At 32.4% G+C, this 13371-nt stretch overlaps 2 protein-coding genes across 3 annotated transcripts; one reads left to right on the forward strand and one right to left on the reverse strand.

Moving 5' to 3' along the window:
- Positions 1-2843: 2843 nt before the first annotated feature.
- LOC121799032 (pectin acetylesterase 11-like) lies at positions 2844-5584 on the forward strand. Of its 2 annotated transcripts, XM_042198350.1 has the most exons (12): positions 2844-2999; positions 3099-3181; positions 3673-3799; positions 3877-3956; positions 4037-4123; positions 4198-4322; positions 4432-4492; positions 4607-4660; positions 4775-4852; positions 4948-5044; positions 5124-5284; positions 5376-5584. In XM_042198350.1, exons 1-12 carry the CDS (start codon positions 2885-2887, stop codon positions 5520-5522), a joined length of 1215 nt encoding a protein of 404 aa, XP_042054284.1. In that variant the 5' UTR covers positions 2844-2884; the 3' UTR covers positions 5523-5584. The 2 variants fall into 2 exon arrangements, with proteins under 2 accessions (XP_042054284.1, XP_042054285.1); XM_042198351.1 differs by lacking the exon at positions 4037-4123.
- A 5559-nt stretch (positions 5585-11143) lies between these two features.
- LOC121799727 lies at positions 11144-12737 on the reverse strand. The gene is made up of 3 exons (XM_042199181.1): positions 12538-12737; positions 12412-12462; positions 11144-12275 (listed from the first exon to the last, which is right to left on the reverse strand). Exons 1-3 carry the CDS (start codon positions 12735-12737, stop codon positions 11144-11146), a joined length of 1383 nt encoding a protein of 460 aa, XP_042055115.1.
- Positions 12738-13371: the final 634 nt, after the last annotated feature.

The following is a 13371-nucleotide window of genomic DNA, read 5'->3' on the forward strand; positions in this document are numbered from 1 at the left end:
GAGTGGACTCATGGAAATCCTGTGGCTTAGGAGATTACTCACAGAAATTGGGTTTCCACCAACCCGAAAGAGTCAGTTATTCTGTGACAATAAAGCCGCGATTAGCATCTCAGAAAATCCAGTGCAACACGACAGAACAAAACATGTGGAAGTTGACCGACACTTCATCAAAGAAAAATTGGAAGGAGGCATTATTGAATTCCCTTTTGTCCGATCAGAAGAACAATTGGCGGATATATTAACCAAGGCAGTTCACCCCAAGATCTTCAAAGAAATATTGTGCAAGTTAAGCATTGGAGATACCATTGCTCAACTTGAGGGGGAGTGTCAAACTTACCTAAATCAAAGGAGGCAAATCGGGAGTCAATAAGGAGACAAATTGGGAGACAAATTGGGGAGTCATTGATACTCAATTGATATGCATACTTTGTTCTAAAATAGATTCCCTCCTATATGAAGGAGATGAACGATTGTAACATTGAGACAAGAAAAAATAATACAAACTCTTCTACTCCCAACTCTTTTTCGCCAATATGTCCATCGCCTATCTCGATAACCATCTTTAAGAGTCAGTTCTTGTTGTTTAAGGGAGCTTCATTAATGATTTAAATAGAATGCTTTGGATTTATGTTTAATTTGTTGTTTTTGGAGTTGAATATGAATGAATCATCCACTAATTAGCTATAAATATGGTTTATTCACATAATCACACAGTTTTATTAGGTGATGCTGTTGAGTTTCTTATGGCGACATTTCTACAAACAGTTTGGCTACATTGAGCTGCAGGGATAAGCCAATATAAAACTGAGGCAAATATACACAAATATCCAATTTTATTATTTTATTTATCTTTTTAGATAAAGCCAAAAATAAACCGATAATTTTTTTTAACTTATTCTCTCAAATATGTACGTATATTTCCTTCTTTTTTTTTAAAATTCTTACTCATTTCATAAATGAAGTTGCAAAATTTCTGCAGCATTAAGTAGTATTTATAATTAATTCACTTCCCCACAAATATTGTATTTATACTACATTCATACATTTAAGTATTAACAACAAACAAAATAAAATAAGAAATATAGTGGTCTAGTCGAGTAATAACTGATTTATCTATAGTGGGACTATAAAATGAATTTTGATAATAGAATATCTCAAGTTTAGATCAAAGGAAAGCACAAATTAATGTTTATGTGGGCCTACTATTAACATTACTACATGAAATTAAATTAAATACAATAAACTCTTGAGAGCAAATACAAAATTCATAAAATATGGAGTACTATAATGCACACACAGATATATATAAAGTAAATATACCTTTGATTGACATGAAAGCAAAGAACAAAGCATTTGTGATTCTAAAATTTTTAATATGTCCCACAATTATAATTTTTCACCTTTTATTTTATTTTATTTTCTTCATCTTCAAACTTGATTTGCAATTATCATTTTGCAAGGTTTACATATATTGGCTTTATCAAATATGGAGGCCTATGATCAAAGACCGAACTACAGGGCTAATAATTGAGTGAAAGCAAACAACAAATAAAAGGCATATACTATAACCTAAGACCAAATTAAACAGTTAATAATTATATTGAGTGAGAGAAAATAACAAATTAACACTCCGTGGGGATTTTCAGAGTGTATATTTCTTTGAGGCATTTCGTCAAACACAAAGATGGTGTTTGGCTTTTGGAGTAATATTAACCTCGTTGGTTCCTTAATTCTGTCCTCCTTTGCAGCTTGATCGTGAGACCAGGCGCCACCTTCGCCTTCTCCCAGTCATGTCGATGCGATTTGTGCAATTAACCTTGAAATCCTTCGCTTGTGAGTTGTGACTTGTGACAAAGGTAAGGAATTAAAAAGTTGAAGTCTTAATACTAATAATATTTTAAGGAATAAAGATGAAGTGAATAAAATAGAAGTTAACTTTAGACATTATCATACTTCTATTATAATTAATTGTCTCAAAACACTAGGATTAAACGAATCAATTCGAATCCATTAATTTTATCTACATTTATTTATTAAAAGTATATTTTTATTTCAATTGGTGAAAGTTAAAAATGTTATCCATCAAGTTTATGTATGTTGTTGTCGTCTGATTAGAAGATTTAAGTGTGTTATAACTTATTATTTAAGATTGGGCAATGAACATATATTTCCAAGAAGTTAAGTTCAATTTTTGGCCAAAATTAAACTCTTGCTGTACTTTTAAGATATTTTTCATTTGGAAATAAATTTGTTCTCGTTCAACAGTCATTTATAGTTTTATACTCAATTACATTAAATTGAAATAAATTATATATCTAACTTTAAGGCATTTAATGGACATGGCATTCTAATTCCATCATTTGTAGAAGCGATTTAATGGACATAGCAGCTAATTTACATGGCTGTAAATTTTTTTAAAATTAGGTAACTATCAGTTGATTATTGAGGTGCCAAATTCAATTTTTACCAAATTTTTAGCATTCTGCTTTGTATGCTGCTAATTTACATGCTGTTATGTTTTTAGTTAGGTAAATTTCTGATGCTTCCCATCCGTTTGTATGTTTGTTTGTTTTCTAGCTTTCACAAATTTGATCTTACAAATCTAATATTGTATATTTCCACTAAAGAAATCTACATGATTGGGGTGCCAATTTCAACTTTTACCAAATTTTTAGGTGGAGACAGCATCTGATTTTGTATGCAGCTAATTTACATGGTTGTTATGTTTTTTTTAATTAGGTAAATCTCTTTTGATTCTCCTCCGTATGCATAAATTTTACCAAATTTTTTAGGTGAACCTAACTAAGCATCACTTGTATATTAATGAGAAATGTGATGACTAATTAACTTGAAATTCATTTGCAGAATTCAAGTGAGAGAAGTCATGGCCAGATTACTACTAGCGCTTGTATTTTCCTTGGTTTCTATCGGAATCATCGACGTCAGCGCTCACAATGTTCAGATAACTATATTGGAGAGTGCAATTGCTAAAGGAGCAGGTACATACATACATGCATATATATGAATAATTATTAATGGGTAGGTTATTATTTTGCTTAACTAACTAAATTATAGTAGTAATTGATATTTTTGTATAGTTTGCCTCGATGGTACCCCTCCGGGTTACGCTTATAGCCGAGGGTATGGAGCAGGAGTCGATAACTGGCACATCTACTTACAGGTACTCAAATATGAACAACTTCCTCTTAATTAATCTTGTAAATTTATCAAAATATTCCATATTCTAGTATACTAATTACTTGTATGGAGTATTTTCTTTTGTGAAACACGATAGATAGATTCATTATATTAAAACTTTTATCCTGCAATTTCAATGAATACAGATTCACTTAGTAATTAAATTAAACCAATCGTGTGATCTTTGCTATATAGTGGAGTATTAAAAATAATTCATAAAACTTTGATTTTAATTTGATCAATAGGAGTATATATATTATTTAGGAGTATGAAAAGAAATAAATTCATGATCGTACAAAATAAAAGAATACAAAAATTGAGAAATTGAGTTTGAAACGAGCCTCGGTTCAGAAATTTTTTCAACACCCAAATCCAAATAAAACCTATAACCATAAATCCTGTATTATTATAATTAGTTATCTTCTAATCTTAACATAATTTTGATTAATAAGACTAACAATTTGGAGTTGCAAGGGTGGTGAGTGGTGTGTGAATGTTGATGACTGCCTTGAAAGGACAAGAACTCCAATTGGAACTGGTCCAACGCCCGGCAACATGTCTTTCGGCGGGATGCTCGAAGATAATTCCACCTTTAATCCCGGTATATATACGTAGTTAATTTTAATTCTGTAATTTCAACTATTAATATATATTTTATTTGTTACACATATATTTCAGATTTTTACAATTGGAATACTGTTCATATTTTTTACTGCGACGGTTCGTCCTTTTTTTCCAATGTCGACGAGGTAGATCCGGTGAGTAATTTCCTCTATATGTATAACTTATATTTAACTTAGTTGACTATAATATTAATTACATTGTTGCACATATATAGGCACACAACCTAACTTATAGGGGTGCAAGAATCTATGATGCCATGATGGATGAGCTACTAAGGCTTGGACTTGGAAATGCTAAGAATGTATTGAATTATTAAATTATAACCAAACGTGGGTTAGTAAAATTATAATTGACAATTTGATATTATTTGCCCAGGCATTATTGTCTGGCGGTTCAGCGGGGGGACTAGCCACAATCTTACATTGTGATAAGTTCAAGACCCTATTTCCTAATACTACTAGGGTTAAGTGTCTATCAGATTCTGGATTTTTTATCCATGGGTAAGACTCTCAAACTTAGTTACTTAATTCTCACAATTCAAATTTTATTTTATTATAAATTTAAAGCAGAAAACTTGTCGTTGATTGACTTCTTCTACATCTCTAATAGAGAGCATTTTGTTGGAGCTGATTGGAGAGAAAATCGCTTCTCCGACGTGATATCAACACATGTATATATTCTTTTTCCTATTTCAACCTACTTTGTTACTTAATCAATTAGAGTATATTTTATTAAGATACATCTTTTTTTACATTTTACTCATTTATGCCATGTGTATAAATAGGGCTTGACAAATTTGTTGCCTCCGTCATGCACATCCAAATTCAATCCAACTCTGGTAAGAGTATATTAATGAACTTATGTTTCACATAATCATAAACACATTCATTACTTTTCCAAAAAATAATACTCCATATTTAAGTATTCCTCATAATCATATCCATGTTTGTAGTGTTTCTTTCCTGAAAATTTGGTCCAAGATGTTAAAACTCCATTATTTCTAATCGAATCAGCCTTCGACCTATTTCAGGTATGGGCAATCTTACAACATTAATATTCATTAATATCGTTGCTGTCATTAATTCTATATATACATTTCTTTTCCAATCTACTGCCATGTTACAGATCACACAAAATGTGTTCCGATATATAACTCCAAGATGGTACGATTGCACACATAACTTAATGCTTTGCAATTCGACCGAGATAACAATTATAAAAGGTATATACAAGATTTTCACTATTTTGGACTCAGATTAATAAGAAGCAGACTCTCATGTTAATTTCTCTATTTTGTTTAGATTTTAGGAACACATTCCTAAACACGATTACGAATACATTTGCTGATAGCTCCTCGAGAATAGGTTATTTTGTACATACATGCTATGCACATGGCCACCTATGTAGTCAAGACTATTCAACATGCTCATCATCGGCCGGACACAACGTGCTTAATAATAAGGTAAGACGGAATATATACAAGTGTCTAATTAACAAATCAATCTCTTCATTGTCACACGCTCTACTAATTTGATTTTATGTTTTTTTTTCAGACGATAACACAAGCCGTGAGTGATTGGTTCTTTGACCGGAGCGAATTCAAGCAAATGGACATTTGCAATGACATGCCACGGAACTGCACTGTCACCGACTGGAATTCTTTTCTTCAAACGTGTGCAGCGTGGAATGCCATAAATTAATAGCCTTCGGATTTTAATTTCTATTTTCTGTTAATGAATGAGGATCAAAGTTTTCGGTTAAATCCAGCTTTTTGATTACAAGTTAATTGCTATGAATTAAGATGATGATAATATACCTATGTAGGTTACTATTAATGAAATCTGAGTGAGTAATATATATTTGAACTCTGCAAAATCAAGATGTTGTAACTAAGGTTATATATTACTCTTAGAAGCATGAGTCCTCAAAAATCAAAACATAATGATGGTGATTATGATAATTAATTTGATTGTAATGAGTAAATTGAAAGTAATTAATGATGCTACTAATCAACCAATTCATTACCCTTGCCAAGAAGACCCAACGCTGCTTTCACTATGGCCATAGAAATATGGCAATCTTGTGTATTTTGATATAATTATTATCAACTTTTATTAATAATAATCTATTAGGGGTGAGCAAAAAAACCGAAAACCGAATATCCCAACCGAACCAAACCGAAATTTCGAAATTCGGTTGGGGCGAAAAAAACCCGAAAAACCGAATTATATTTTAAATATAATATTATATATATTTATTCTATTAATTTAATATATTGTATCATATATAGAATATATATTCTTTTAATATATTTTATATAATATGCATTATATATATTCTATTATATATATATATATATTATATTCTATTAGGATATATAAAATAAAATATTATATATATTAATGTATACTCCATATTTATTTTTCGGTTTTTCGGTTTTTCGGTTTTGTTCGGTTTTTGAAGTTCGGTTTTCGGTTTTTCGGTTTTTGGATTTTCGGTTCGGTTCGGTTCGGTTCGGCTCGGGTTTTGAACATAATTCGGTTTTTCAGTTTTGGTTCGGTTTGGATAAAAAACCGAACTGAAACCCGAATGCTCACCCCTAAATGTTAATCTATCATGGATAAAAATTGGCCATTGTATTGATGAAAAATTATGAGATTAAATAGTGAAAATGCAAGTCTTTTTAATTTCTTTTTCTTGTGACCTATGTTTTATTCATAATAAGTACTAGTATATTTTATTTGTTGGAAAACCTACCAAGTTTTACTCAATTTGAGGTCAATCCTTACAACTTTTAAAAACAATAGATTATATTATAATTTTGACTTTTTTTTTAATTCTTCCATATAGTATTAGATTTAGGAAAAATCATATATGATGTGGCAGACAAAAATAATACTCGTGGACAAAATATTTGACTACTTCAATGATGCCGGTTAATACACCTATCCAGTCAGGCAATCACATCTTTAATTTTTACTTATGTATGCACCATGTCAATAAATTCAAACATATATGTAACATGCCAAATGTTTTTTCTATGAGATAATGGATAAAAATGTCAAAGTAATAATACATCCGTTCCTTGTTAATAGAAGCATTTCTTTTCGGCACGGAGTTTAAAAATAGTGTGTTAAATGTATGGTAGAAAAAGTAAGAGAAAGTAAAGTAAGAGAGATGAAGAGATAATAAAGTAAAAGTGAGAATTACTTTTTGCCAAAAATATAAATGACTCAATTAACTTGGAAATTCCCAAAATAGAAAATGACTCTATTAATATGGAACGGAGGGAGTATTTATAAATATTTTGAAATTGACCAAATTTGGAGTAATATTTACTAGCAATTTGCCCTTTACTTTTTAGAATATAATACTCCCTCCGTCCACGAAAAATAGAGCACATCTTCCATTTTTTGGTTGTCCACGAAAAATAGAGCACATCTAAAAAAGGAAAGTTTTCAACAACTTCTCTCCTACTTTATTCTCTTCTCTCTTACTAATAATATGGGCCCACATTCCACTAACACTACTTTTCTCTTACTTTTTTCTCTTCTTTCTTACTTTACCAATTTCGTATTAAAACTCATGTCACTTACAATGTATCATATTTTTCATGGACGGAAGGAATACTTCATTAGCTAACTGTATTTTAAAAATATAATAGGGGCAGTAGTATATATGAATGAAATAAGAAAATGGGATGTTATTGGGCATATCAATAAATAGGTTAATGGGTCATGGGCCATATAATTCTATTTCGTATTTTCAGCCCAATTGCTCGAATTATTTATTATTTGGGATCGGTGGGAAATTGGTGTTGTGGAATTATATGGGCTGAAAAAGGAGATAGAAGTGGGCTGAAAATACTAATTTGATTTAATTGGTCCGTAACCTATTGGTTCATTTATTGAGGGCACCCCTTTTATATCATTATATGTAGTAGGAGTACCATTCTTCATTTTCAAATGGCCTCTCGTTGTACATGCTTTTTGCACTCTTAATTATCCAAGCCAGTTAATTAATTAGGCTTTGTCCATTAATTGTCGAGGGAATTTATCCCAATTCCCATGTAATTCACTTAAGCAATCGATACAAAACATTGGGACTCATGAACCGCTGGCCCGGCCCGAAATCCACTGAGTTGGCCCAATTGGCATCTCTTTTCAAACCCAATTTCATTGGAACACATGGACCGTTGGTGGGGTCGGTTAACCTCTCTTGACCCATCTAAACCCGGACCTACATGTGGGTAGGATTGAACCGAAAATCTATATGTACAAGGCTCATAAAATAAATCAAACTAAAGCTACTTGATTCTTTTTCGAATTTCAAATCGAAGTAGAAGCGAGGATAATACTTGAAAACCAAATATCCGAATTATATCGAATTTTTGAATTTCAATTAAATTTGATTTGAAATTTTATTATATTCTGATTTCACTTAGATTTGGTTCAAGAAAAAAAAATAGTTTTAATAGCGCTACTAAATGTATATTGGTTCATACATTTATTTTTATGTAGATTCTAGAAAATTATTTTCGAATTTTGATTTTTTTATATTCTGATTTTGACAATGCAATTATACATTTCGGTGAAATATGTTTGCCTAGTTTGAAATTTGAATTTCGAATTTCAGGTTCATTTTTCAAATAAATCAGATTGATTCAGTTTTAAATTATTTTAAAAATCTGGTCTTAGGTTTAGTTTGATGTGAACTAATAAACAAAAGAAATATGAATATTTAACCCTAGATGATACAATAAGTATTTGGAAGGAAACCATTGAATATGAAATGGCATTTTTTTTTACGGAACGAGAGTAATATACACAAAAACCAATAGTAGACGATTGTGGTGCTCAGAATATTCGCCAAGGTTGCATGATGACAAAAAATAAATTCAAAAAATACAGGGATTATAGTATTTATAGAATCTTAGACCCCGTGTGATTCGACTTTTTTAATACGATTCGGAGAAAGAATCAAGAAGATTTACCTAAATCTGATCACAACAAAGAAACATAAATTTGAAGCGCATAAGAAACCTTGTATTCTTTAAAATAATTAATGGACAATCGGCGTGCTAACCCGCAATGGACTTGACCGAAAACCCGATTTTATATGTGGGTTGCAATTTTATAGTCCTAACCCTATAATTTTATCGGTTATTTGGGTCGGCATACGTGTTTCCAAAACAACTGCGAAAAAGAAAGACCTCAAATAATGTGCGACAGAGGTAGCAAAATGCTAATGCTAATACGATTATATTATAACACCAACCTATGAAGTTAATTATATGTTGTTTTATTGTATAGTGATTAAGATTCAAATATTGTATAACGGTTTGTATAAATTAAATGTAAGTTTTAACTGGTGCATTGAATTAATATAATTATAACATATATATACATGTAACATTCATATTATAAAGGTTCAATCAAAGTCATGATAAAATAAAATGGGCATGGACTCTAAATCGAAAATGATGATTAAGATTATGTTTTTTCTCCTAGTGAATAAAACCTTAGTTTTGGGTGAGAAATGCTATAGTAATATGGATCCAGATTGTCAAAATAGAATTCTCGAAGCTTTGTGTCAAGAGTTTGAAGCCCCAGTGGGACCCATAGTTGGGTCTTATTGCTGCAATCAAATTAGCAATAAACTTCCAGCCGAGTGCTTCACTATCGAAATGGTTAATGAATCAGTGGATCGCTGCAAATTGGATCACGACAGGGTTTACAAGAGGATGGGTCGTATTTACACACATTGTGCTGATTATACCTATGAATAGTTTCTTTTCAATCCAATAGTGGGAATCTTAATTACATTTTAGCACCCACAGTTTATGTAATAAAATATTGTCCGAATTACTAATTATAGACACAATATTGAATATTCAATTTCCAATTGGTTGTTGAACATAAATCAGTACACAAATATAAGGTGAGTAGTGATAAAATGCAAACTCATATATTGTACAAACTCCAAATATCAACAGATGACAAAATAGTAGCAACAGAAAATGTCAACGCAGCATCAACCGTTGACACTGTGTTGACATTCATGTTGCTACTATTGTGTCATCTGTTGATATTTTCTAACGGTCCAGATCATAGTTTGGAGTTTGTACAATATTTAGAGTGTGCATTTGATTACATTCCTACACTAAAATATTGTTAATTGTAATAAAACAATGTCAAAAATATTGAACTCATGTGAAAACAATTGGAATATATAGTTCCTAAACAATGGAGTAGTAAAAGCTGAGTGTAAAACTAAAATTATTAAAGTTGAAACATGTAAAAATTGAAAAAATAATTTGAGAAGAACTACTAATAATTTTTGTAAGGTGAATACATATGATAATACTAATCCCGAGGCTATTCTCTTAACTCACTCGCCTATTCAAATACCATATCAATTTAGATTAAGATTAAATAAAAAAACTACTCTACTAATTTGGATAACTTGGTCAGGCGAACGTAAACTTTTATGGTTAATGTCAAATATCAATTGAAATGAAACCGCTATCAAAATAGTTTATAAAAATAGTTGGACTTAGACTAGAAAAAGAATGTAATGACAGGCGTAATTAACATTACAGTTAAAACTGTAAAAATAATCAAAGATAGTACATTTTCCAAAAAAATTTATTAAATATTTTTGAGACATTTGAAAATGGGCTGAAACGTGAGTGATGTGTGAAGGAAGGATCAAAAGGGAGAGTATGCATGAAGAAGTACTCCGTCCGTCCATAATTTAAAATCTCACTTTCACTCCGTGCGTGTTTTGAAAAATGTGAAGAAAAAGCGATGAAAAAGTTAGTTAACGGAAAATGGGTGAAATGCGAGCGTAATGATTTCGAGATTTATGGATTCCACTTACCTAAAACATAAACAAAATGAGAATTTAAATTGTGAATGTCCCAAAATGGTAAGACAGAAACATTATTTTGTAGACTGATGAAGTAATATTTAGAATAATCTTTATTATTTTAGATTTTTATTAAGTTAAATAACTTAGGATTTTTTTTTAAAGTTAAATAACTTAGGATTCCAGCTTAGTATTTACGTAATGTTTGAATTTTACGATTAGATTAGTATTTTGTTAAAGTAGTGAGAACATTCTAGATTTTTTTTATAAATTTGATTTATTTCATTTTATTAAAATTTAAAAAAATACCATGTACTATGTGTTTTTCATCCACAAAGGGAATGGAAGATGGAACACACTAAGACAACTAAAGATCCAATTAGTTTATTAAACATACACATACAAACCATGAACTCTCATTCTACTAAATGAAGTTGACATCACCTGCAAATTACATCTTGTTAGCTAACAACTCTTTCCCACCACAACTTAGGCACACAACAAAGTAACACAATCCACATTCAAATCCACAGCAGTCATACACAGCCACAGAGCAAATGTCACACCTTCTCTTGATAGTGACACAACTGAAAGTGAGAGGGTGATCAGGGTGCATCCTATCCAACTTGAACTGGCGCCCATACTTGACGTTTCTGAACTCACCGGATGCAGTCTTGAGGCACCGAAGGTGGAAAGAAACGTCGCATTGGCGGCAGTGATACATACACCTCTTGGGATGCAATTCCCCTTCACAAAAATCACAAATAAAGTCGGAGGGATGGTCGCGAGCGGCATCAGATAACAGCATCAGCGAGTGGTATCTGTCCCACTCGCGCATTGTTATGCTCGCAGGCAGCATAGCGCAATTCACGTGCAACGCAAATTCACAACTGGTGCAGCAATATCCAATATCCATCTCATTCAAGTGGGATCTGCATATAAAGCATTTTTTCCACTCAGTGATGGTGATCAATTTGAATGTGTGATGTAGGTGAGATGAGTGCCTTATGGTTAATGGTAGAGCTGCACATTTCACATCTATCATCATCTTGCACACTATACACTCATACACCCTCCCATTTGTGACAAAACCACACAACTTACACCTGCATAGATTTGTATCCATATCCAATTCTGAGGTGGTATAGAGTTTGAATGCATGATTCAATGCATTCAAAATATTGGTCTCGCATCCACCAAATAAGGGGGAATAAAAAGATGGATAGAACATTTTAGGTAACGAGTAGCAAGTGGAGTGGACGAAATATCTGCAACGAGCACACTCGTAATACGGAGAAGAAGATATGGGTGTCACACACACGTCGCATATCTTGATCAACTCAACCATCATGTTTTTGTTGTGATCATCTTTATTGGCCAACTCTTTCACCAGCCTCAAATGATGCTTGTGGTAATTGAATAAAAACGAAAAACTTGCAGTGGTTTGAGGCATAGGCATTGTTGTTTGTGTCGTTCTTCCACCAATTCTGAGCCAGTTTACATTGTCTACAAAAGGTGTGATCAACTTCTTAGCTATGTCATGAGCATGTAGCGGGAACTTAACCACACCGTCACCCTGTTCTCTGCAATCATCAATAACATATTACAAGTAATGTTTAGCAATAATGTTTCTTGTAGTTATAGAAAGGCAAAGAAAAATCAAATTAATGTGCATAAAGCAGGATATGGAGTCTGTATCTACACAAACAAATATCTTACGAGTTTGGGATCTTAGTCGGGAATGCGACACATTGGAGATGAGCAAAGAATCTGCAATCACCACAAAAATACACCCAATATGTCTTATTCAACCTTTTGTCGCAAACATCACAATATGATATATACTTGCGATGTTTAGTTGGAAAAGAGAAGGCCAGGGTAAGGTCGTGGTGGTGGTGGCCGTGGCGATTTTTGGGGAAAAGGAGGGGCAACGAGGCACACCTCTTGTGAACCCAAATCTCACATATGCTGCATATGTAGGCCATGTCCACATCTTTTTCACCACAACCATCACAATAAAACTGAAACGACGGGGACTTCCTCATCAGTGTCAAAGGGTGATGAGGATGGCTTGGGTGTGGTAACTCTGTATTTTTGCTTAATAAGGCATCTATACTTATCTTTGGGCATTTGTATGTTATGTCGAAATCGAAATTACAACTAGAACATTTGTAACCAAGCGCCATACCAAGTTTGCGCAGACAAATATCACACCAAGGATCAGATGAGTGAGGGTTGTAATCAAATAAGTGAAGGGGATGCTGAGGGTGTTTAGGGTGCGAAATCTGACTAGGTAACTCTCCACATTTCTTGTGGAGGATAATCCTATTCGAACAATTTCGCACCCTGCAAACATATGCAACCTCCAATTTGGCTACGTGTAACAATGTAGATTACTCTCTTTTTCACTCTCATTTTTTGCAAGAATCAAAGGATGTTTGTGGTAGAAACGCTCGATAACCGTCTTCTCCATGGCTGAATGCAATGCAAGAACAGGTCACAATTTAACTGAAAATAAGATTACAACATATTATTATGATTATTTTGTGAGAGAAAATATATATGTACATGAATAAATAAAAAGATAAGCATGCATAAACATAAACCTGTATGGACAAGGAGAGAGTGTGATGTGGAACAACTCATGATCAAACCACAATATATAGTGTACACTGATGG

The sequence above is a fragment of the Salvia splendens genome, chromosome 4, assembly GCF_004379255.2.
Source record: "Salvia splendens isolate huo1 chromosome 4, SspV2, whole genome shotgun sequence".
Taxonomy (NCBI): domain Eukaryota; kingdom Viridiplantae; phylum Streptophyta; class Magnoliopsida; order Lamiales; family Lamiaceae; genus Salvia; species Salvia splendens.